The 14,958-nt window shown below is 40.6% G+C and overlaps 1 protein-coding gene across 8 annotated transcripts in view; it reads left to right on the forward strand.

Moving 5' to 3' along the window:
- The window catches only part of DNMBP (dynamin binding protein), a 108,109-nt gene extending 96,733 nt beyond the window's left edge, over positions 1 to 11,376 (forward strand). For all 8 annotated transcript variants that reach the window (XM_027859355.1, XM_027859364.1, XM_027859371.1 and 5 more), the window contains 7 exons: positions 539 to 643; positions 1,029 to 1,157; positions 1,757 to 2,089; positions 2,843 to 3,022; positions 4,869 to 5,067; positions 8,681 to 9,246; positions 9,556 to 11,376. In XM_027859355.1, the coding sequence (XP_027715156.1) occupies positions 539 to 643; positions 1,029 to 1,157; positions 1,757 to 2,089; positions 2,843 to 3,022; positions 4,869 to 5,067; positions 8,681 to 9,246; positions 9,556 to 9,741 (1,698 nt within the window). In that variant the 3' untranslated portion in view covers positions 9,742 to 11,376. The remainder of the gene's footprint in view (positions 1 to 538; positions 644 to 1,028; positions 1,158 to 1,756; positions 2,090 to 2,842; positions 3,023 to 4,868; positions 5,068 to 8,680; positions 9,247 to 9,555) is intronic.
- Positions 11,377 to 14,958: the final 3,582 nt, after the last annotated feature.

Here is a 14,958-nt window from a genome sequence, read left to right on the forward strand (position 1 = left end):
CCCCAATTGCCTAAATAAAATAAAAAAAAATGAGAACAAAATATAACTAAGTGCCTGATTGTATAGTGTTTCCTATGAGTTCCTCATAGTTCACAGAAAGGAACAATGAAGGCTGAAGATTCAGGGGAAACTTCATGAAGAAAGTGTTATTTGAGATGAGCCTTAAATAACATAAAGGAGTTAAGTCAGTGGAGAAGAGGGAAGAGCTTTACAGATTAAGGAGCAAGAAGAAAACATGGCAGCTAGAATGAATATAGCCTGTTCCAGGGACAATAAAGAGAGCAACCTGATCAGACCAGAAGTGTTTTTGTCAAAGAATAGTGGGAAATGAGACTGGATAGGTAAAGTAGAGAGAGACCTGAATTATATGGCTTGAAAAGGCAGGCATAGCAAGTTAGGTTTGGTCCATTTGGAAAGTGGGAGCCAAACGGAATGATGAAATGTTTAAGGGAGACCAGTTGCTTGGGCTTTAATCAGGCCTTGTGACTTGATTGTGGACAGAAAGACAGACCACGTGCTTATTGTTTATTTTGTCCAGATAAGAGATGAAGCATTTGAAGAAACTGAGAAGAACTTCAGAATGCAAGAAAGACTTATTAAGTCTTTTATCCGAGACCTTTCCCTTTACCTTCAGCATATTCGTGTGAGTAAATAACCAACCGGTCATGCTTCAGTGTTATTTACTTAAATTTGTCAGTACACTTTGTTTTGATGCAAGGGGCAATAAATATCCCTTACAAAGTATTTTTCTCCAACCCAGCAGGATTTGTTAACAAGCTATTAACAGAAAGAAGGGATTGTCTTTAATTTTGAGAGTGTGATTCATAGACCTTGAATAGGGACTAGTACAACTTCCTCATTTTACAGATTAAGAAACTGAGACCTGGAGAGGTTAAGTAACAAAGTTATATAGATGGTAAATAGTAGAGCCAAGATTTGAATCCAGTTTTTCTGACTTTAAATCTAGTCTTCTTTCAGCTGTAGTAGGCTACCTTGATTATAGGCATTTGTTATGATTTTTGCTCCAGGAATCAGCATGTATGAAAGTTTTGGCTGCTATCAGCATGTGGGATGTGTGTATGGAGAAGGGAAATGGAGACTTGGAGCAATTTGAGAAAGTTCATCGATATATCAGTGACCAGCTCTTCACAGATTTTGTAAGTGACTGCCTCTGGTACTATTTCTTACCCTACTCATAACTATCCGTGACATCCAAGTCCTGAAGAAAGTTCTAGAAATGTAAGTATGTAGGAGTTACTCATAGTCTTTTGAGTTGTGCTTAACTTTAGGCTTTTGGTTATGGAATATGATGTTCATTTATTTAAATTTGTTATATTCAAGCCATACAAAATTAATGCAGTCAAACCTGATTTACAGTTTGAATATTAACCTTTTTTTAGGTGTATACTTTGTCATTAATCATCAGTTTATATTAATTAGCGAAACTCCAGATAGAAATCTAATTAACATCACTTATTAAACATATTTGTTTGCATATTGGTGAATGTTGGTCAAATTGGATAAATGAATAGATAGAAATTTAAAATGTAGACATGCAAAATCATGTCATTCATCTTAGAGTGCTATGGATGAATATTATACTGGCATGAATCCTTTCAAAAGTGTCTACATTCCAGCATGTGAACAAATAGCAAATGTGGGCACACATTGCAGACTGTAACAGAATTAGGCTGGGAATATAGGTCTAGCAGACCAAGTAATTTGCCCAAACGATGTTCCTTTCTCTTCCCCACAGAAAGAGAGGACCGAGCGGCTTGTCATCTCACCCCTAAACCAGCTTTTGAGCATGTTCACCGGACCTCACAAGCTGGTCCAGAAACGCTTTGATAAGCTGTTGGACTTCTACAATTGCACAGAACGAGCAGAGAAGTTGAAGGACAAGAAAACTTTGGAAGAACTGCAGTCTGCCCGTAACAACTATGAGGCCTTAAACGCACAGTTGTTGGATGAACTCCCTAAATTCAGACATTATGCCCAAGGCCTTTTCTCCAATTGTATCCATGGCTATGCAGAGGCACACTGTGATTTTGTGCATCGGGCCCTTCAGGAGTTGCAGCCACTGCTCAAAGTGAGTGCCTTATTCTCTGTAGTGATATGAGGGAAGAACACCCTCTTTCTGAAATTCCACTCATTTAGTATGGGAAATGACAGTATTATCTGGTGAATAATGTAAATTCCAGTAGGTAGGATCTGGCCCTGGATCATCTATCTACAATTTGCATTCTTGATCTTCTTTCATCATTGGTGAGATAATGTCTGCTCTGGAAGTTTCTCTTACTCCATCAGAATTGGAACCTCACAGATTATCTAGTCTGCCCCTTACCTGAGCAGGAGCCATCTCTACAGTGTCCATAACAGTGGTCATCCAACCTCCACTGGAAGGCTTCTTGTTATGGGAAACTTAGTACTTTCCAAGGCAATTCATACCTCTATTGGGCCACTTAAAATCATTGTGAAATTTCCCTTATGTTGGAAAAAAAATGGCCTCCCTGAAACTTCCACCTGTTAACAAACAAAACAAAAACTCTTCCACAACCTTTCTTTCAAATACTTGAAGTCAGTGTTCCTCTGCCCACATGTCTTCTCTTGACCAGGTTAAATAGGCTGGTCAGTTTTACATTTTGGCTGTGCATGAAAATCATTGTTCATTTTGTCAGGGTCGATATTCCAGATCTTGGTTGTTGATTCTTTACATGGGGTAGACTGAAGCAGAGCCTTAACTACCAGAATTAATTTTGATGGAAGCATTTATTCCTGCAGTTCTTTCATCTTTTTGATTCTTTCCCTGCTTTATCATTGCTCTCTTTTTCGTGGGCTCTAGCTGCTTAAAGTTGCTGACAAAGAGGGAAACCTCATCGCCATCTTCCATGAAGAGCACAGCCGAGTTCTTCAGCAGCTCCAGGTCTTCACATTCTTCCCAGAGTCTGTTCCAGCCACCAAGAAGCCCTTTGAGAGAAAGACTATGGAGCGCCAGTCTTCTCGGAAGCCTCTTCAGGGTTTGGTGAGTACAAGACTACCTCTTTAGATGAAGTTTGTGTACCCAACCCAGTGTGACCAGAAGCAGTTTTTATACAAAGTTTATAGGAGCTTAAATATTGTAATAGATGGAAAATAAGAATTCTTCTATTTTTGTCTCATTTCTATCAAAGATACCTGGAGTAGTGAATTTGTTTGTAAATTTTTTTTTATTTTTTGCTTTTTGATGAGGCAGTTGGGGTTAAGTGACTTGCCCAGGGTCACACAGCTAGTAAGTGTCAAGTGTCTGAGGCTGGATTTGAACCCTGACTCCAAGGCCAGAGCTCTATCACTGCACCCTGCCCCTGCTTGTAATTTTCACAGAATGTATTTATTCCACTCATTTCTCTAAAAAGCATACTTCGGACTTGATCTTGATAATTAGAAGGGAATTAATTCCTTATTAAAATTATATATCTTTATTGTATAATGAAAGAGGTAACTTTTTTAAAAATTCCAACTTTTGTTATTTTAATTTTTAAAAGACTATCTTTTTATTAATCCCTTCTGTTTATATATCAACCCAATCCCTATACAAACCCAGTGAGTTTTCCCTCATAATAAAGAAAAACAGGTAAGTTAAATCAACTGACATAGGGATCATGTGTAACAACTTAGGCAATGCCCTCCTTCATCTCGCCACACTTCTTCAAGAAGGGAGGAAGAAAAAAAGGGGGGGGGAGGAAGAGAGGTGTGAATTCCCTCTTCTCAAAGGCCAAGAGTGGTCATTGCAATGACATGGTATTTGGGTTTTGTTGAATATTCTTTTCATTTACATTATTGTAATCATTGTGTACGGTTTCCTGGTTCTACTTAATTCATTCAACTGATTATACTTTTTTTCCTAAATTCTTCATACTTGCTTTCTTGCAACACAAGATATCCCGTTGCATTAATATACCACAGTGATTCACTCATTTCCCAGTTTATTCACCTACTTCAGACACCTACTTTTTGGCCACCAAATTTCATATATATGAAGATAAAATGATAATTTTTCTTCACCCAGATAACAAAACATTGAACATAAAAGGTCTTGGCCTATGCCTGTAGTGAGGCCAAATAGTCATAATGATAATAATGATAATAGCTAACATTTATATAGAGTTTACTGTGTGCCAGGCATGAGAATCATGAATGACAGTATTTCAAATTTCTATATTTTAAATGTGCATTAAATCCTCTCCTTCTCCAAAACATCCGTGTTTCTTTTAATGACTGAATTTAGGAAGTTCATCCAACAGCTGTGTGTTTAAGCCCTCGTAGTTGTTACAGGCAGATTGCAGTACTTCCAAAGTTTTCTTATCCTTCACCTTCTCTGCTCATTCTGTGCAGTTGTAGAAGTCCAACAGCTTATCAAACATTTTCAGTAGGCATGAGTGGTCATTATTAGACTAGGGGATCAGAGAAACCCTGAAGATACAGTTTGTTGGGATTTCAACAGAATACATCAAATCACAAGATTTCAAGGTAGAAATTTTAGAGAACACCTAGCCCAGAGGTTCCTGCCAAGCACTTTACAATTATGATCTCATCCTTACAACAGTCTTGGGAGATAGGTGCTATTCTTATCCCTGTTTTTACAGATGAGGAAACTGAGGCAAACAGAGGTGAAATGACTTCTCAGAGTCACATAGCTAGAAAGTATCTGGAGCTGGATTTGAACTCAGATCTTTCTGACTCTAGGCCTGCTGCTCTATCTAAGTAGGCCTTACATTTTCAGTGAGGTTAGATTTTTGCCATTGTTTCTGAGACTGTATTTGAACAGGTTATGAATTAATCCGCATGAGGAGCCATTATTAATCACTTGTACTTTTTGTGTTACCTTTCAGCCAAGCTATATGCTACAGTCAGATGAACTCCGTGCTACCTTGCTGGTGAGATATTCCCCTGAAAAACTCTTCCAAGCAGAACGAAACTTCAATGCTGCCCAAGACCTAGATGTGTCACTCCTTGAGGGAGACCTTGTGGGTGTAATCAAAAAGAAGGACCCTATGGGCAGTCAGAATCGATGGCTGATTGACAATGGAGGTAAGTTTTTGAGAGGGCATTTGGGTCCGGCTAGGTTAGCAAGGACAAATGGTATTGTGAGTTATTCATGAATTTGGTCCAGTCCATGAGAATGTCTTTTGATTCTTCTCATTGAATCCAGATGTCTGGTTCTCAAGACATCATTTGATTTATCCTCTACCTTTAGATAGTACTGTACAATACCCATGCTTTAAAGATGACCAGTTATCTGTCCATTTCTTTTAAATCTCCAAAGAGACTCTTTGGCTTATCTTGGAAATATATTTGATAAAAACATCGATGAAACTTACAGGCAGTAAAATCCTACCTCTAACAGCTAACTTAACTCCTTCTTGGCATAACTTAAGCCTTTTGAAATGCAGCATGTTATAGTAGAAAGAGAATTTGAGGTAAAATAATCTTGGGTTCAAGTCCTAGGTCCTGTAGTTACTATGTGGGAAAATTACTTAACCTTTCTGATCAATCCTCATTTCCTCTTTTGTAAAAATAGGCATTTGCACCATCTCATGAATACTGGTATCACCTCTCTGAAGATGACCCCCAAATCTACATATCTGGGCTTAACCTCCCCCACATTTCCAACTCCTAAATATCTCCAGTTAAGTGTCTCACTGGCAGTTCAAATGCAACATATCCAAAACTAAACTGATTATTTTCTCTCTTAAACCCTCTCCTTCTCCAAAATACCCCTGTTTCTTTTAATTATATTCTTGTTACCCAGGCTTGAAACTTCAGGCCCATCTTTAACTCATCCCTCCCACTCCCCATGTCCAACTTATCTCATTGATTTTACCTCTTTATGAATTATGTCCATACCCTTCTCTCTGTTTATAGCTGCATTCTAATTCAGGTCCTTGTCACCTCTCACCTGAACTCTTCTTAATAGTCTTCTTATTGGTCTCCTTTGTCTCTTGTATCTTCCCCTCTCCAAGTTATATTTCACACAGCTGCCAGAATAATCTTCCTAAAGGCTGATTTTGTCTCTTCCCTGTTCAGTGGTTTCCAGTTGCTATTAATATAAAATAAAGTCTCCTTAGCTTGGCATTTAGGACCCTCTCTAGTCTGTCTCCCAGCCTATTTTTCCAAAGAACTAGATTACTAGAGCACTCCTGAACCTACATCCATGAACTTGTATAGACTTTGCCTTCATGCTTGAAATGCAGTCCTTCCTCATCTCTGCCTTTCAGAGACTTTGTCTTCAAGGCTCTGATCATTCCTTGATCCTCAGCTAAAATGGTTTTTTCCATCTTCTTTTCCTAGGTACTTTGTCTGGATCTTGCCTTTGCCCAATGATTCCATACTTACTTCAGCTGTGTACTTATCTATATACTTCTCTGGATAAATGTCTGTTAGCTCCTTAGGGGCAGAGACCTTGTCATATCATATTATATTTTTGTAACTTGAGCACTTAGCAGAGTGGTATTTATAGAGGAAGCATTGAATAAACATTCTCCTCATAGCATGCTAGGAGTGGTATATTTTTAGTAGGCATGAGTAGTCATTATTAGACTAGGAGATCAGAGAAACCCTGGAGATACAGTTTTTTGGGATTTCAACAGGACACATCAAATAATAGAATTTCAAAGTAGAAACTTTAGAGAATACCTAGCCCAGAGGTTCCTAATCCAGGGGCATATGAAATTTTTTTTAATATTTCAATAAAATTGTGTTTCTTTCTAATCCTTTGTGTTTTATTTTAAGCATTTAGAAGCATTCTTCTGAGAAGGGGTCCATAGACTTCCCCAAACTGCCAGAGGGGTCCTTACACAGTAAAGGTTAAATGCACCTGTTTAAGTCCACTGAGGTACAAGAATTTGCATAGTACTCTTAGAACCAGAAGGGACCTTATATTTTCCATTGGGACATATTTCTTGTCTCAATATCCTTGGAGATAGAAATTTGGATTAGACGATCAGACAGTTAGGTAAATAAATATGATCTAGACTTGGGTTACAAAAACCAGCTTCCACGGGTACAATAGGAGAAAAGCATGGCAGGACAACACTTGATGCAAAGAAAACTTTAGAGGTTTTATTTGATACAAACTCAGTGTCAGCTATATGATGTGGCCATATTATTGAAATATAGTGTCTAGAAGGAGAAAGGGAAGAGTTCCTCATTAGTCATAGACAGTCACATCTCTTAGTAGTTCTTGACAGCATATTTTAAGAGGGACATTGATCAGCTGGAGTATGTCCAGAAGAGGGGTCAGGGTGTTGAGGGGCACGAAACCATGACATGAGAATCATTTGACAGAACTGCAGATATTTCTGGAGAAGATGTAGTGTTTTTGTTCAGTCATTCAGTTGTGTCCAACTTTTATGATCACATAGACCATAGAATGCCAGCCCCTTCTGTCCTCCACTTTCTCCTGAAGTCTGTCCAAGCTCACATTCATTGTTTCCATGACACTTATCTATCCATCTGATCCTCTGCTGTCCCCTTCTCCTTTTGCCTTCAGTCTTTGCTAACATCAGTCTTTTCCATTGACTCCTGCCATCTTTTCATGATGTAGCCAAAATCATTTAAGCTTCAGCTTCAGTTTGTGACCTTCCAGTTAATAGTCTGAATTTATTTCTTTAAGTATTGATTGATTTGACCTCCTTGCTATCCAAGGAACTCTCTTCTCCAGAACCACAGTTTGAAAGCATCGATTCTGCGGCACTCAGCTTTTCTTAGAGTCCAACTAAGAGAAAACTTAGGGGATGTGATTTCTGTCTTGAAATATTTGAATGGTGGCCCTATGAAAGCAGAAGTAGATTGACTACATAAGACTTCAAAGAGCAAAGCTAGAACCATGGAACGTAACTTATTGCCAGACATACTTTCCTCAGTCTGAGAAGGAACTTCCTACAAATTAGAAGTGTCTAAAAATGAAAGGAGTAGTTTCATGAGGAAGTGTGTTACCCTTCACTGTCACTATTGTAGCACATCTGAGGGATGGTGTAGTGTTCATTCATGTTACACATTTTGGCATAGGGTCAGGCGGGGTAGGGGGGTGTGGGGGAAGGGGGAGGGAGGACCATTTAATAAGCATTGTTGAAGTGCCCTTTGTGTTAGGCAGCTAGCTGGTGTGGTGGGTAGAGTGTAGGACTTGGAGACAGGAAGACCTGAGTTTGGATCCAACCTCAGACAGTTATTATATTTGTAAAGCACTATATAAATGGTAGATATTATTATTAATGCTTTAAAAGCTTATAAATCATTTTACAAAAAAGTTCATGTATATTATTATTTCATTGGAATGGTATAGCAGTCCTATAAAGTACATACTACAGAATATACTATAGATTATTCCCATTTTACAGATAAGAAAATTTGAAATTTAGAGAGATTAAGCGGCTTGCCAGTGATCACCCAGACAGTAAGCAGAGGCATAATTTGAACTGTGGTCTTCCTGACTTCAAGTGCAACACCTGGGCCACTATTTCATGCTGCATTGAACTTGATGAGCTATAACATTTCTTCTGATACTGATTTTGTGATTTGAAGACCTTTCTCTTTCTTGTCACTAGACATCTTGGTATTTTTGAGTGTTATTAGCAACCTGAGTTGATTTTGTTACTCCTTTACTGCCTTGAAAACTGCTGACCTTTGTATTTATTTACTATAGTCACCAAAGGCTTTGTGTACAGCTCCTTCTTGAAGCCCTACAACCCACGTCGGAGCCACTCAGATGCTTCTGTTGGCAGCCATTCCTCCACTGAATCGGAGCACAGCAATTCTTCCCCCAAATTCCCAAGAGAGAGCGGCAGCAATGCCTTGTCCGTAAACCCTGGCAATGTAGCAGCAGACTTCACCTTAGGACCACTCCAACAGCCTGCTCAGAACTCTTCCTTGTGGCAAGAGTCTGGCCAGGAGAATGTCCATGCCTCTTCAAACTCAGTTGTTCCTGAGGAAGGTCCTTCAAAATGTCTCCTAGACAAAGACTCTCCTTACCAAACCAGGTCGTGGAATGCTGTGGACCTAGTAGACTTAACCAGAGGTGTTGACCAACAGAGTCCTGCTGTGAGAGGCTACCGACACTCCAGTCACCCTGAAACAGTTAGCCAAGTAGTACCACGACGCAACGGGCAGCCTAGGCAAGGGGGAGACCTCTTAAAGGGATATCCAAAGATGCTGCCCTCAGTGGAAGATCAAAATGAAGAGCAGGAGAGCATTGAGGCTGCAGGCAACCAGGTGAGTGCTACCCAAAGGCCTCACATTTACTGAGGAGAGATAGAATATGATAAGGATAAGTAACATTTTTTCCTTTGGCTTGGTTATGTGAGGGCATAAAGAGAAAACTTGGTCATTGAGCACCTCCTGTAATTGATCCTTAAAGAGCTACAATTGGGAACCTTTTGGAGCACTAGATGAATCACCCAATAAATGTGTTGATTGAGTTTTTTCTAGCCTTAAGGCCATGAATTCAGGTCCCTGGAAGGATGAAGGGTGAATCTTGGTTGCAAGTGCTCTATTGCTAACTCATACTCTTATCTTACATAGGTTTATTTTGCTGTCTACACTTTCAAGGCCCGGAGCCCAAATGAATTGAGTGTGTTGGCCAATCAGAAACTCAGGATCCTTGAGTTCAAAGATGTTACAGGAAACAAGGAATGGTGGTTGGCTGAATTGAATGGGAAGAGAGGCTATGTTCCATCCAATTACATCCGAAAAACTGAGTACACCTGAATGTGCACTGCTTCCTATTCAATCCTGGTGCTTTTGTTTCCAGTTGGCAGCAGGGGTTCTAGGAGCCCACTAAAGAAAAGAGAGAGAAAAAAGGGGCACTATGCTCTGCTACCTATCTCTGATATAGAGGGGTTGTCTGCACTGTGTAACCATGGAATGGCAGAGTACAAGAATGAAACCTTGTTGTCTGCAATGGTATTATGAATTCTGCTGCTCATTAGAATTAGAACTTAAAAATGGACCCGGGACTTAGAGGTAGTTCAGATATCACTAAGAGGAGAGACAAAGCCTGGAATCCACATAGAGAAAGAATATTTACAACCAGAAAACTGATGTTCCTGCATATGATGGCGATAGTGCCTTAGCCTCAGGATTTTAGAGGTGATTGGTCCAGCTTGCTATGCTGTAGCTGGATTTGAGGTTGTACACAGCCCCAGGATCCAGTGATGAGATGCTGACTTGGATCAAGTGAAAGTCATGGCCTGACCTGTGACCCATTTCAGACTATGCTTCTGATTGGTTCTTTACACGTGGCATTGACATTGTTGGACCTAACAGACCTAATGATTGTAAGCCCCCTTGATACTGCCATTCTCCTGTACACAAACACATATCCCCAATTTGAAAAAGCCCCCAAATACTAACAGTCCTTTACTAAGTTGTTTCTCCCTTCTCTAGTTCTGGTATGTGAAAACATCAGCTTTTTTTTTACTCCTTCTAAGGTGCTAGGGATGTTTACCTTCTATATGCCCTTCACCTGAATGAATTATTTCTCCTGTCTTGGGGCATAAAATAGTTCTTCCCATTATAGCTCACCTTTACCCAAGTGGAAATGACCCTTTTTTATTATCACACTAAATGTGAATGATACTTTCCCATATCCTCTCTCTAGGTGGCTCCACAGCCCTAACCCAGTAGGGCTAGAGTTGCAACCATTCCTTAAAGAGCTGTAGATCTGTGTTGGGATGTTGTTTGGGCCAAACCAAAATGTTGGAACATTTCCAGGGATATTTTGCCCTCTTTAGTCCAGCAGGGCATCTCTTCCCTCGTGTATCCCTGGATGCTAGAAAGGTAGCCTCCTTATCTTGTTAGACTAGGATTTCCTAGAATCATTAGGGAACTCTCTGAGGTGGATTGAAGCTGGAAGAGAAGAGAGCCATACAATCAAAGTAAGAGTAGAAATGTGCATGTGTCTATATCTAGACACAGGATTGCCAAGACCTGCCTATCTGTTCCATATTTTCTGTCATCTCAGAATTCATTCCCCAACCTATACTCATGTCAGGGTCATTTTCCATTAAAACACACTACAGCACACCACTACCATCCCCCAGCCAAGGCATGATACTATTCATTTACAAGAGCTTTCCTGTCTTGAAACCACTCATGATTAGGTGTTCAGAACAGCAGTCTCTCTGGAACCCCCTTTCAGCTTCTGCTCCTCAAAATCAAGCCATCCTCGAATGAATTAGGAAGATAACAACATGCCCTTTCCCTCCCAGCATGGAGAGATGTCTGCTGCTCTTACTTAGAGGAGAAGGAAGAGGTTCTCTCCTTTACTCTTGGACTGTGAGTAATTTTAGAGTTGTGGATACTGAACTAGTTCTTTTTGTAAATAAATTTTTTTTAAGTGAATGGCCCTTGGCATATTTTATCTTTTATTCAACATATTTTTGGTCTTTGGACATTTCTCAATAGATGCCATAGAAATAAGTAGCTTTTTAAATAAAAGAATGCTTTCCTCAGGATCCTGTGTTTCCTTAAACTTAACAGAATGAGAGATTGTATCCCAGAAAATGCAAGTGAAAACTCATCTTTATTGCAGCAAAAATTGATGTATGATATGGTCAAAAGATATCCAAGCTTTTATTTCAAAGAACAGTCAATACCACAAAATTTGAGGGCTCTTTGTACAGGGTTTGACCTGTACATAACGAGTTAAGGAAAGTAGTTAAATAAGAGGGAGTCTCTGGGCTCAGGGAACAGTTTTAAAACAGTCATCTCAGTTAAGGCAGGTCTGGTGGAAGAAAGGAAGAGATCTTAAGCAAATAGGGACTGTATCCTGGTTAGGATTTAGCCAAGGAGTGAGGAGTGTCCTTGAGCAAGACAGTGGCACGATGATTGAAGCAGTGTGTGACTTAGAGGCCAGGAGATTAGCCAAGAAATTGTTTTAAAAAGCCTGGCATTGATGCGGTTTAGGGGCTCAGGGGTCCTGGGACCCCAAAATCACAACACACGGGTCCTGCCTGAAAGAATTCGACCCAAGCCTTCTTTAAGGTGAAGACAAGGTTTATTAGGACATCCATCGTATTGGGCAGACTCTTAAATAAGAGTCTAAACATTAGTAAGCTATTAGCTATATTTTAAGAATCTGAGCAGTGCCTAGATTATAAGAATCTGAGCATCTTAATGGAGACAAGGTGGACCTTATGTACAGAAAGACTGTGGGAGGGACTAGGAGTGGCCAGTAAGCTGGGGTGAACAGAACTCCTGGGACCTGGACCTTGTGGCGAGGGAGAATGGAGAAATGGCTGGGGGCCATAAATAGGGAGGTAATTGGGAGATTGGGTGTAGCCACAATGAAAGGCCAGTTGATGGGATTGTAGCCTCAGGCGAATGCTAGAGGTTTGGCCAAGTGGGAAAGTCCAGGGTTTTTCCTTTCTGGGGTCTAGATCCCAACCTCATCATTCCCCCCCCACCAAACAAATGGGACCTAAATTCTTTTGGGGTAAGGGGTGAAGGTCTCGGCTTCTGAAACTGCTTCCTGCTGGCAAGGGGTGTAGAGCTGTCCCTGCCTCGAGGGGGTCCCAAAGAGGAGGTTGACTGGAACTGAGCACAGACTGCATCCAAGGAGCCATGGGGGGACATTGGCTGGTACTCGATGTTTGTTACTAACTGTAGGTGAATGGCCCATAGTCTGGAAGACATATATCTGACAGAAAAAACTACAGGGCCCAGATATAAAGCAGGGACTAGATTTAGGACCCAACTTTGAGAGGATAAAACATTATTAGCTGTTTGGATTCAGATAATTCAGTTTTTCAACCATGCAATATCAAATCCACCTCATAGCCAGACTCAGGAATAGGCAGGTGGGTAACATTCCCTTTCAAAGGAACATACTTCCCACCAGTATCACCTTCTCTGAGTAGCTTGTGGCATTTCTCTCAGATGGTGGATTATTGATTATCGATGGATTATGACCCATCAGACAACTCAAAATAAAATCCTATGAGCTTTTACCTCAAACAGCAAGTTTTACTAATCACAGCTTAGGAAAAACTTTTCCAGGATTTACATCTCTAATTTGTCCTGGTGTAAAAAGCCAATCATTAGATATTTCTATATGCTTGCAAATTCTCAGCAAACCATACATAACCCAAATAAAATTTTTGGCTAGTTTACACATTAAAACAATAACCAACAATGGCTAAATTATTTTAGCGGTAACCAAATTATGAAAAGTTGCTTGACATAACTGATATAGAAAGTTCACCAATTTGAAACTTGAAACAAACCCATTACCAATCAGGTGACTTCAGTTTTGTTAAATGCACTTCCAAATTACTTTACACAGAATCAACATCTCATCATTAACAGATAAAACTACAAATTTAAAAGAGCATGCTTACTCAAGTTTGAAGGCTAGCTTCATTACCTTGAGCAAGATGTGCTGAACCTGGGTGATACTTCCAGGCAAAGGTTGCCCTACAGCCCAAGGCCATTGCCAGTGGGGCCCATGATGTAGCTGCTGCCCCTCCTCCCGCCTTCCTTTCCCAGGTGGGGGAGGGTGAAATCAAAGGTGAGGGGTAAAGGGTGAAACTCTCTTCTCCTATGAGAGGGGTTAATAGATACCCTCTTAACTCAAGAGAAGGGAGTGACCAGGTTGTACAGGTGTTTGAAAACTCCTTAATGATCAATCACAAAACCTCCAGAATCTGCCAAGATATTTTTAGCTGTTCTAACTTTCCCTGTAACCTCCATGAAGGAGGATTCAGAGGTGCAGAGGGAAGGGAGTAAGTAAGCCTCAGGGAACCAAAAAGCAACTGCAGTTTTCCCCAATTCCCTAGCCAAGGGAATTAACAGAATTGAGCATACACGTCCAGATAGGGCGTCCATCCTTGTCCTCTATGCTGAGGAAGGTGTACCCAGGTCCATGGCCTTGAACCAACCCAGTGGACCGAGAGCCTCAGGCCAAGTGAGAGACAGCCTCATAACTGTCTGCCCGAAAAGCACCTCCAAGGCTTGATGCTCGGAGAGCAACCCTAACTGCAGAGTAAGAAAGGACAGAGGGGAGGCTTACATACCTTTGTCTTGTTCGGAGAAGAACTTGGGGTTAGGCAGTTTCCCCGTATGGGCAACCAAAATGATGCAGTTTAGGGACTTAGGGGTTCTAGGACCCCAAAATCACAACACATGGGTCCTGCCCAAGAGAATTCGACCCAAGCCTTCTTTCAGCCAAAGACAAGGTTTATTAGGACATCCATCGTATTGGGCAGACTCTTAAAGAGTCTAAACATTAGTAAGCTATTAGCTATATTTTAAGAATCTGAGCAGTGCCTAGATTATAAGAATCTAAGCATCTTAATGGAGACAAGGTGGACCTTATATACAGAAAGACTGTGGGAGGGACCTAGGAGTGGCCAGTAAGCTGAGGTGAACAGAACTCCTGGGACCTGGACCTTATGGCCAAGGGAGAATGGAGAAATGGCTGGGGGCCATAAATAGGGAGGTAATTGGGAGATTGGGTGTAGCCACAATGAAAGGCCAGTTGATGGGATTGTAGCCTCAGGCGAATGCTAGAGGTTTGGCCAAGTGGGAAAGTCCAGGGTTTTTCTTTTCTGGGGTTTAGATCCCAACCTCATCAGCATGAGGTGTTAAGGGCCCTGGCAATGATAGCAGTGCAGTCAGAGAAGAAAGAGCAAATGCAAGAGACATTGCAAAGAAAAAAGGGTTGTTGGCATTAAGTATAGGCAATGAAGAAGATAAGGAAAAAAAACCAAATTTTCTTGCCTAGAGGTCTCAAAGAATGGCAGTGCCCTTGACAAAAATTAGATCACTGAGAAAAGGAACCAGTTTGTGGAAAGAGGATCACGTTTTTAATTGTGGAGAAGTTCTGTGGATATTTGGAAATAAAAGGTCTAGAACCCAGGTGAGAAAAGATCTGGAGAGGTGAATGTGGAAGTCTTTTGGATAGGAATCATAGTTGGAGACATG

The sequence above is a fragment of the Vombatus ursinus genome, unplaced genomic scaffold, assembly GCF_900497805.2.
Source record: "Vombatus ursinus unplaced genomic scaffold, bare-nosed wombat genome assembly UNPS02000749.1, whole genome shotgun sequence".
Classification (NCBI taxonomy): Eukaryota; Metazoa; Chordata; class Mammalia; order Diprotodontia; family Vombatidae; genus Vombatus; species Vombatus ursinus.